At 53.0% G+C, this 10,121-nt stretch overlaps 3 protein-coding genes across 3 annotated transcripts; 2 read left to right on the forward strand and 1 right to left on the reverse strand.

Moving 5' to 3' along the window:
* Window positions 1-2,125: 2,125 nt before the first annotated feature.
* On the forward strand, window positions 2,126-3,588 carry P168DRAFT_323978 (uncharacterized protein; the record flags this gene model as incomplete). Its single annotated transcript, XM_024840765.1, has 3 exons — window positions 2,126-2,902; window positions 3,011-3,034; window positions 3,430-3,588. The coding sequence occupies exons 1-3, from the start codon at window positions 2,174-2,176 to the stop codon at window positions 3,586-3,588; spliced, it is 912 nt and encodes a 303-aa protein (XP_024697530.1). The 5' UTR covers window positions 2,126-2,173.
* A 421-nt stretch (window positions 3,589-4,009) lies between these two features.
* Window positions 4,010-8,779, forward strand: P168DRAFT_323979 (WD repeat protein). The gene is made up of 7 exons (XM_024840766.1): window positions 4,010-4,175; window positions 4,260-4,448; window positions 4,555-6,831; window positions 6,881-7,324; window positions 7,377-7,623; window positions 7,682-7,932; window positions 8,027-8,779. The coding sequence occupies exons 1-7, from the start codon at window positions 4,095-4,097 to the stop codon at window positions 8,561-8,563; spliced, it is 4,026 nt and encodes a 1,341-aa protein (XP_024697531.1). The 5' UTR covers window positions 4,010-4,094; the 3' UTR covers window positions 8,564-8,779.
* Window positions 8,780-9,299: 520 nt separating this feature from the next.
* On the reverse strand, window positions 9,300-10,121 carry P168DRAFT_278468 (uncharacterized protein; the record flags this gene model as incomplete). Its single annotated transcript, XM_024835693.1, has 2 exons — window positions 9,300-10,058; window positions 10,110-10,121. 2 exons carry the CDS (start codon window positions 10,119-10,121, stop codon window positions 9,300-9,302), a joined length of 771 nt encoding a protein of 256 aa, XP_024697532.1.

Raw genomic sequence — 10,121 nt, forward strand, 5'->3', positions numbered from 1 at the left:
GGCTGCGGAGACGCGTTGTTCAAGGATTGCCGAGTGGAATGTTTGTTTGGTCAGAGATGCAGTAGTCCGGGGAAGAGGAGCGGCTATCACTTTGTCTTATATCACTGTGTAAGCCTATCATTAGAGCGAGTTACAGGTTAGATCAATAGACAGGTGGATTGAAGTCCAAGTTCAATTCTAATACGGAGTACTCCTCCACTGTATAGCAAAGTCCTCCATTAATCACTCACTTTGCAGCTTCACTACCTTTCTCTTTCTCCTCACAATCACCCCTCCCCAATCACCCTGTCTCAATCATTGAGAAAATCAGAGCTAACTGAGTTCTAGACATCTTGCAAACTATATTTTGCTTTGAAAAATCAACCCTCTGCGACCCCTCCACCAACATCCTGCTCCATCCAATTGTTCCACTGAGATAGGATCACTTACAAATCTCCCAAGTGTCAGGGCATCTTTTGTGGCCTAGTGGTAATTCCCTTCTTTTATGACAACATGGACCAACCGTCCCATCCTTCAGAAGAAGCTTTTTTTATAGTTTAAGAGAGATCACAACCATCAGTGGCTCTGCCTACTGTTACCCTCAAAGTCGGGTATCAAGTTGCGAGAAGCCTCTGTGAGGACGACGAGATAGAACGGCGCAACATACTCATTCATTCAATCCTATGGTCGACATGTTCTGGACCAATATGCGCACACAAACCCACGACAGTGCGCTTGCTTGAGTGGCAAATAGCCACGTTCATGTCGAAGTGTTTTACCCTGACAGAGTCAAACGACCTTGACCAGCTTTCCAATTCATGTGAGAGAACCGAGGGTATTTCCTACACACAATCGATACTGATGAAAGATAGCTGTATATATACATTTTCTGACAGCTTCCCGTCCCCACGGGTCACGGATATAAGGAGCCAGATGCTGCTTTACTTTTCGCTGGCGCGGTGCTGCCCTCTGTCGTGGTCGAATCGCGACAAAGCGAATCTGTCTATGGCAGACCAGCCTGCAACATGAAGCGCCACATTTAAATGCGGTGCCCCTCGTGAAATCTGCGTTCTCAATGCCATGTTGGTCTAGTAGTTGGCCAAAGAGACTGGTGATCTGTCCAGCGAGTCAACAGTGGATTCACTGGTTGCCTCGACGTACATCGCCGCGAGGTACAATCTCTCTTCGCCTGGTGCGATCCTTCCTTGGTGGTTTGATCGTCTAGTAACGCGAACTAGTACTGATAGTTATGCATAACCTCAACTGGATAGACCTAGGAATATTTGTCTTCGGAATGCAAGAACAATTCTCAAAACCCAGCCATCAGTGACGACCATGCGAGAAGCTCCTTGCATGGCAAGAAGTGTGCATTTACAACGCGGCGAAATCGAAGACGGAGATCTGCCGGGCAATCTTCATGTCTAAAACTTGTGGAAGTGACTACAATTGGTTGGAATGTCAGCTGACCTGCAGCATTTGCAGAGTCCTTATTCCCACTGTTTTCCATCTTGTATTTTTAACTATTCTGCAATGTTCTACATGGTCTGAATATCATCGTTTTGCATTGTTTCGAACGCGGTCTCATCCCCTTGTTCCACATAACAATACAAACCGTAGACCCTCGATTCGCTCGGCGGCTTGATGACGTGGCCGAAAGTACTTATTGGTTCTTCTAGAAAGTAAGTTATTATTAACTATATTATATCCTCTAAAGGCACCCGTGTAGGCCCCCTGAAAGCACCCACGTGGGCCCCTACCTAGGATACTGCCTTCCATTGATATGTCTATCTCACTGTCTCGTGGAATGTTAATGGTGCCATATCAGATCAGCTTGCCATGCCACTATGGCAATTTTGCTATCCCCTTCTAATGAATACAAGAGCCCTGCTCTTTCCATATATTGTCAGATGCCCCAAAATGGTAGGCTTGCCGGCTCTATACTAGAAGTTCTGAGAGAAATGATCGAAGGCTATTACTCAAATTTATCATTTGATCATGCGCCCCATGGGCCGGGACTCCCGGGGCCAGGCAGCGGTATAACGTGTAATAATGCCGTCGAACTGACTTCATCGCTTCAAGACGAGTCATACTCCCAAAAGGTATAAATACCCAGGTGGGAACCCCAGCAGAACTCTTGCATCTTACCTCTTCATTCACCTGTTTTCCACGATTTAATCCTCTCAAACATCACAAGATGACGCGCATAGTCAACAACACCAAACCAGAGTGTGAGGAAGCCTTCCTCGAGGCCTATGAGGAATGGGAGACAAAGTGGGCCGATGTTCCTGAGTCAGAAAATGAAGCAGCCCAGGCCAAGGCATGGGTCAAATCCTTCGAGGAAGAGTACTCAATAGGGCGGGTTTGTCTCCTGCGGAGGAAACGTTTGATGCTCGGCCAACACGCCCGACCAACCAACTGGCTGGGTGAAACCCTGGATATGTCCAAAACGTGCTCCGACCTCACTTTATTGTCTTGGATCCGATCCTTGACGAAGAAAGCGGGACAGCTGTGGGCTCTGTCTTGGAACAACGACGGCCAGGTCCAAGGACAGCCCGACTCCGAGGGACAGACTAACCAGCTAGCAAAGCCCCCCATCCACCCGCCAGGATACACCGAGGCGTGCAGTTCATCGACGAGCCACCTTGTGGAAGAGGAAATCCACCAACTGACCAATCGATACTGGGACTGTGCCTACAAAGCTTCCAAGATATATGACGACAGACCTCCACTGACCCGCATGGTGGATCGGATCCTGCTCCTCGTTGAACACCATGATCGACATGGACGTTCCTATGCGTGGATTTTTCAACGTGCGACCTGTGCGGACACTGGGGGCTGCTGTGGCCGATCCTGTGGATGCTGTGAACAGCCATTGATCACCTACCTGCGACCCGTGAGCGACACCGATCTCGAGAAACAAGAGGTGGGTGTCTATGCACACTGTGGCGATGAATGTCCCTGCTGCATCCGCGTGCGCCGTTGCTATCGCCCTGATCCGTGCCTTCCCAAACCAACCTTCTAACAGTGACAGGATGGCTTCGACGGCAGGTGCGAGGTGGGTAGACAACATCTATACATGTAGTGGACGTTCGTCAGGGAATCAGATCTTCTTTTCCTTTCTCGTAGTATAGCTATTATCATACATCAATATGAACAATATCACTATGACAAGAACTCGATCTTTTTTTTTTCTATATTACTTTAATTGTATTGCTTTTTTGTATTTTTCTATTAAAGAAAATACCCGTCGGAGAGAGTTGGGCGCTCGGGGCCTTCCTCGAGACGCTCAGCTAGCTAGCGGAGAAGGTGGTCGAGAAGGTGTTGGAGGAGACTGTGTCGTGGGTGTTTCGGCATACCATCGGGCCTCAGCTCGATGAGTATTGGTCTGTCTCTGAATCTATCTTCCAAGCTATTTGAGCGGATTGAACTGATTCAATACCTACCATTTAGCCCACCCGACGACCAGCAAGGGCCCCAGCGTTTGGAAGCCGGGAATACCCCGGACCTCAGCCGCTCGGGGCTGACAAGCGAACCCTTCCAACAGTCATCGGCTTCCCGGGGGCGTGGAGGACCCTCACCTGGCTCCCCTGGCAAGGGGAAGTCTTCTAAGGCTTCCCATAAGGTCAGGGCAGGTAGGGGCAAGTAAACTCCTACGCCCTCCCGCTAGCCATTCTCCGACGGGGTAAAAAAAAAAAAAAAAAAAAAAAAAAAAAAAAAAACCCAAAACCCCAAAACCCCAAAAAGCGGAAAAAAGAAAAGAGGAACAGAGAACAGAGGAAGTTGGTAAGTGTCAGGCTTTTCTCTCCGGCAGACACGTTGCTTACGATCTGGATCGAGATGGGAGCTAGACGACTTGGGTCCGACGCGCGGGAACCAAAAGATCAATTGTGGGGAATCCAAGTCGAGCTGTCACGGGGAAACTCCCGCCTTTCTCCAACTTCCGCTCGCTCCCTCTCCAGCGCTGACAACTCCTTGAACCGTTCATTGTCTCTTCCACTCTTTCTCCCTGCTCGTTACCTCGATTTATCTTCTTTACTGTCTTCCTGCCTCCTGCCTGGCAATGGTGTAAATCCCCCCTTGAGCGCAGTTGATCGACTTGACAACAACCCGCCTCTATGCGAGCGGTACTTCCGGGGCGCCCCCCACCCAAGCTCCAATCCTTCACCACCGCGCTGTGGGACGGTCTCCGCGTTGTCGTACGTTTCTTGGCTATTTTTCTACTTTACTGTCTATCTTTGTGTTCGGCCCGCGGGTACTAACTCTTGCGCGTGGTGTTGTAGGCGTATATCTCCGGGAATGCACTGGTGATCCTCGGCGGTCCACACAAACTCCTGCAGACAATCTACATTGACGATGCCGATGCCTTGGAGGCGGTGACCATTGATGAGGCCTCCGGCAAGATCGCGGCGTGTGGTGGTCCGGATGTCTTTGTATACCAGCCGTATGGGATCAAGGGCGAGACGTTGAAGGTGCGTGGTGCTGCTCCGGCGCGTGGTGCGGGATGACGGAATTGGATGACTACGGCGTGGAAACTCGGGAGCTACGGTCGTGCTGATATGAAGAAATTGAATCCAGTGGTCGCTCGCCTATACCCTCCGATCCGACAATGACGACGAAACGATTCGGACGCTATCCTGGGGCTCGCCCCAGGAGCTGCTCCTGGGCAATTCGCACTTGACCCTGTGGTTTCTGAACGACGACCCCCGCATAGTCTGGAAGCGCGACCTCGCCTCCCCCGTCAAATTCGCCCAGTTCTCCCCCGATGCGGCCCTCGTCGTGACCACGGGGCAATATGACCGTCTGGTGAAGGTGTGGCGACGGCTGTCGTTTGGGGCCGATGACGTGCGGTTTGAGGTCTCCTATCTGCCGCATCCCGCCGTCGTGACCGGGATGCATTGGCGGAAACCCCTCCACCGCGAGCAGTCCATGGAGAACGTCTTCTATACCTGGTGTGCCGATAACAAGATCCGAGTGTGGGCGACGGTGGACCATCATACCCCGTCCGCGCTGCAGCTGTGGACGCTGATCGATATGGGCGCGTCGGTGCAACCGCGACATACGGACGAGACGAGCATGACCCGCCGATACGGATTCGTGGTCGACAGCCGAGACTTTTGCGTGGCAACCGAACAAGCCGTCCAGCGGCGCTCCGGCAACCACGGGAACCATACGTTGGAGCATATCATCGAGGTCGCCAAGAGGAGTCCCGAGATCTGCGTGGTGCTCGACGGTCAGGGTCATATGTCGGCGTGGGCAATGGAGGATGTCGGCAGCAAGACCAAGGCGGACTTGAAGACGTTTAACGTCCTACACGTGGAGGGCTTGGATTTGGCGTTCATGCCGGGCCGCTCCGCGGAGGAGGACTACGCCCAGGTGTGCGCGTTCCACAGCACCCATGCGGACGACTCGCTCAGTATACTGGTTCACCACTTCGACGGCCGGATTGAGTGGTTCGATTCCCGGGTGGATGTCTTATTCGATCCGGCTCCGCGGAAGCACCGGATCTCGATGAAAGCGTCCTGGACGGGCCACAACGGTCCGGTCAAGAAGATCGTTCGCAATGCCATCGGGGATACCCTGGCCTCGCGCACCAGCGACAACAAGGCGCTCATATGGCGGCAGACGCGGCGACACGGCGTGCCGGTGCTTCTCCGCCAGAGCACATTATACTCGGACGAGCACATCCATCGCAGCTGCGTCGTCGAAAGCGGCGATTTTCTGGTCAACCTTCATCGTAACGGGATCTCGGTTTGGGACATCCGCTCGTTCCATGCGCAGAAGATCGCCGCGACAACGTTCCAGCTGTCTAGCAAACCGCTCTGCGTTCTCCCCGTCCCCTCCACGGAGAAGGCCTCCGAGGTAGTGTACGTCGCCACCATCGGGTCAGATTTAAATGGCTTCGTCTGGGAAATCCGGCTGCCAACCGCAACACACGAAGCCAACGGTGCGACCCCCGAACCCCGGTGTTCGTTGGAGAAATTCTGCTCCTTCAGCTTAGACATCCAAGAAGACATCTCGTACATTCTCCCCGTGGACCCGGCCGGACCTGCCACGGAGACGTCGGGATTCTTTGACCTGTTTTCCCCGGATATTGCGCTGTCGTACACGAAGAGTGGAACGGTCCACACGTGGACGGCGAAAGTGGACAAGAAGAAACGCCGAGTGGACTGGTTGCTGACGTCGACGATCGAGACGGGGATCACGAATCTGTCACTGGCGAGCGGAAGCTCCATCAAAAAGGCCGCCCTCGTGGATGAGGATCGCACGCATCTAACGATTTGGGACACGAGCGGCGCTCAGCTGGAATTTGAGGAGCAATTCTCCCAGCACGATATCATCCGGGATCTCGACTGGACGTCCACCCCGGATCGGCAGTCGGTCCTTGCGGTCGGATTTCCCCACAAGGTCATCCTACTGTCACAGCTCCGGTACGATTACCTGGATGCGCACCCTTCATGGACCCAGATTCGGGAAATCTGGATCCGAGACCTCACGCCCCATCCCATTGGCGATTCCTGCTGGCTCAGCGGTGGGCACCTGGCTATCGGAGCGGGCAATCAGCTGTTCGTGTATGGCAACGAGATTGATGCGACGGATCGGTTGATCACGCATCTTCGGTTCCCGTCCCGAGGGTCGTCGACGGTAGATCTTTTTGAGGTCGTGAGCCGGCTGAATGGCCCGCTGCCGGTTTTCCATCCCCAGTTCTTGGCGCAGTATATCCTGAGTGGGAAGACCGGTCTTGTGCATTCTGTTTTGATGAATCTGCTCCGGAAGCTGAAATTCTATACGGAAGGTGACGACATTGATGGCTTCTTGGAGATGCCATTGGAACGATTTTACTTGGATAGTGATGTGAGTTGGGCCACTTTTAACTTATGTCGCACACAACTGACGTTCACAGTCTCCGCCAAAAGCTTCGTCGAAAGACCTGAACTCGTCCTTCGGCGATCTCTCTATGGAGGATGAGCCTAGTGTCGTGGATGAGAATTCCGCCGCGACGCTCACGGAGTACCTATCTCGGTTCGCACTGCCGCAGCTCTCCAGCCAGGAGCAGTTCCGACTGGTCGATACGGTTGAGTGCGTTGCCACCGTCGAAAAGCACAGACGGTCGATGGATGACAATGCCGCTCGCTATCTTTTGTTCTTCCGGCAACACATGCTGCGGAGGACGCAGGGTGTTGCGAACAAAGATACCGTCTCGTGGAGGGAGATTGTATGGGCATTCCATAGCGGGAGCCAGGACATCCTCGTTGACCTCGTGTCCCGGCAATTTGGTGGCAAGCTACTCTGGAAGTCGGCTCGGGAGAGCGGAATGCTCATGTGGCTGTCGAGTCCTACTGCTATCGTGAGTACTGATCTCATCGTTCCAAGGCGGCTCCGTTACTGACAGTCTTTAGCGAGCGCAACTCGAGATTATAGCACGAAACGAGTATACGAAGACAGACGAGAAGAACCCCGTTGACTGTTCTCTGTTCTACTTGGCACTCCGGAAGAAAAATATTCTACAAGGACTCTGGCGCATGGCGCACTGGAATCGGGAGCAAGGGGCTACGCAACGGCTGTTGGCGAACGATTTCCAGGATCCACGGTGGAAAACCTCTGCCTTGAAAAATGCATATGCTCTGCTCGGGAGGAGGAGATTTGGTAAGTGGAGAGCCTTGTGTCCTTGCCTTAGTGTCCGGCGTCTAACATATATGTGTAGAGTACGCGGCTGCATTCTTTCTGCTCGCAGACCACTTGCGCGACGCCGCGATGGTGTGTCTCAACCAGGTCGGCGACGTCCAGCTTGCTATCGCCATCACACGTGCGTACGAGGGAGACGATGGGCCGGTGCTAAAAGAAATTCTGGAAGAGAGGGTGATTCCGGAGGCGGCATCAGACGGCAACCGGTGGATGGCGTCGTGGGCGTTTTGGTTACTGGGTCGACGTGATATGGCTGTACGATCACTGATCGTGAGTTTCCTATTCCCTTCTTCCCCTTTCTTATTGTTCAGTCTCGTGTGCTCTATTTCGTCTTTCGAGTCATACAAACTAATGTGTTTGATAGTCTTCTATCGAGACCCTCATCCCATCAACCCCAGCATCCCCAGCATCAGCCGGCACGATCCCGCTACAAGCAAAGTCCTACCTCTCCAACGACCCAGCACTAGTAGTCCTATACAAACAAATCCGCGAAAAGACCCTCCAAACCCTTAAAGGCGCCTCCAAAGTCTCCGCCCAAGCCGAATGGAACTTCATCATCCGCAACGCCCGCCTCTACGACCGCATGGGCTGCGACCTCCTCGCCCTAGACCTAGTCCGCCACTGGGAATTCCTCAGCGGGCCCCCAACCATCCCACACCCGCCCACAAAGCCATCACCCATCCTGCACCACGACGCCAACGGCATCGACTACAGCAAGATGCTCCGCCGACGGAGCAGTCTCGTAGTGGCAGACATGCCCATCAAGCCGAGCTTCCCGCAGGGACTAGAAGCCGAAGCCGTGGACACCGAGGAGGCGCCGCAGGAACCGAAGCCGAAGCCGCCGCCGACGACGTTCCATGAGCCGGATGCGAATTCGCTGCTTGATAGTTTTGGGTTCTAGTCTTTCCCCCTCCTCTTCTTTTCCTGTCCCTTGCTCTGTCTATCATGTGTGGTTTGGCTGCAGGCGTTGTTGGTGGTGGCTAGTGATGATTGAGAGTTTAGCGACCTTTTTCTACTATTTGTTTGATATTCGACTTGTTACTGTTAGGTACACAAGGTGTGACCTTTTTCGAGTGTGGGATGTGGTGTGATGTATATGTAGTGAGGATAGGACGGTAAACACATATATATGTCTACTGCGAAGAAATAATTATATCAGTACAAGCGGAGTACAGTATAGTAAGATAACATGAATGGATGAAAATATATAATTCCTTTCATCATTGGATTTGCAGGTGTCTGTCTCCAGAGAGGACCAAATCGATGAATATTCTGTGTTTATCTTGGCTACTACTGCCTTTCGTCACTTTGGTGATATAGCCCATCCATTTCCGCTTTTGTGAATCCAGCTGGCTGGTTTTTGGAGATGCTATGTCTGACGACACTTCTACTACTTACTACCGTGACAAAACCAAAGCTATCCATCTATCCCATTGAAACAAGTCATGACGATCAAAGATACAACACAATTAAATTAATTGCTATTATTCTAGATAGAGAGATAGATAAAGAAATAGATAGACTCCATTGTTACATCGGGATGCTTGTATACATCCCTAACTTGTATACATCCCTAACGTGTCACACTCATACACCACGGACAGCTAAGCTGGCAGTACTCGCACTAAGTACGGCCCTTACAGGCCGAGCTTGCGCAGGAACTGAACCATGCCGTCGAGGGGCTTCTTCTTGCTATCTTCGTCCTTCTTGCCCTCCTCTCCCTTCTCGGCGGGCTTCTCCTCCTCGGCAGGCTTCTTCTCCTCAGCCTTCTCAGCGGGCTTCTCCTCCTCGGCAGGCTTCTTCTCCTCAGCCTTTTCGGTAGGCTTCTCAGCGGGCTTCTCCTCCTCGGCAGGCTTCTTCTCCTCAGCCTTCTCGGTAGGCTTCTCAGCGGGCTTCTCCTCCTCAACAGGCGCCTCAGCCGTCCGCTCCTTAGGGGCATGCTTCACACCTTCATTCTCGTTCTCCTTAGGAGCATGCACAATAACATCCGGCTTCCGCTCATCACACAGCAACTTGACAGCAACGTGCTTCCCGAACACCCTCTTAGGGAAGCAGACGCTCTGAGCCTTGTGGGAATGAGAGTCAAAGAAGGCGACGGACTCCGCCGCCCCGAGACACTCCTCGTTGGTGTAGACGCCAACGCCGTAGCAGTTGCCCTTGGTGATCAGCTCGGCGCCCACGGAGTAGGACGTGATGCCAATCTTGTCCTTGACCTTGATCAAGGTGCACGTGTCCTTGGTCGCGGCGGACATGCTGCTCGTGTCCTTTGCGGCCTTGTTGGCCGGGTAGTGGCCCGTGCCGCACCCGTTGTGCGTTGCCACGCTGACTTGCGCGACGCCGTAGGGGTCGGCGTAGACGCTGGACGCCATGGCCAGGATGGAGGCTGCGCTGAGGGTCTGTTGCTCGTTAGTTGTGATTTTATGGGGGTTTCTGGATGGGATACTCACAATGTAACGCAT

The sequence above is a fragment of the Aspergillus campestris genome (assembly GCF_002847485.1).
Source record: "Aspergillus campestris IBT 28561 chromosome Unknown P168scaffold_1, whole genome shotgun sequence".
In the NCBI taxonomy this organism is placed as follows: Eukaryota; Fungi; Ascomycota; class Eurotiomycetes; order Eurotiales; family Aspergillaceae; genus Aspergillus; species Aspergillus campestris.

What these genes read in the sequence shown, in the direction of transcription:
- P168DRAFT_323979 (XM_024840766.1), top strand. Translation starts at nt 4,095, where the DNA reads ATGCGAGCGGTACTTCCGGGGCGCCCCCCACCCAAGCTCCAATCCTTC. An exon ending in TCAAGGGCGAGACGTTGAAG is followed by an intron (nt 4,449 to 4,554) that starts GTGCGTGGTGCT and finishes AATTGAATCCAG; the next exon opens with TGGTCGCTCGCCTATACCCT. An exon ending in TGGCTGTACGATCACTGATC is followed by an intron (nt 7,933 to 8,026) that starts GTGAGTTTCCTA and finishes TGTGTTTGATAG; the next exon opens with TCTTCTATCGAGACCCTCAT.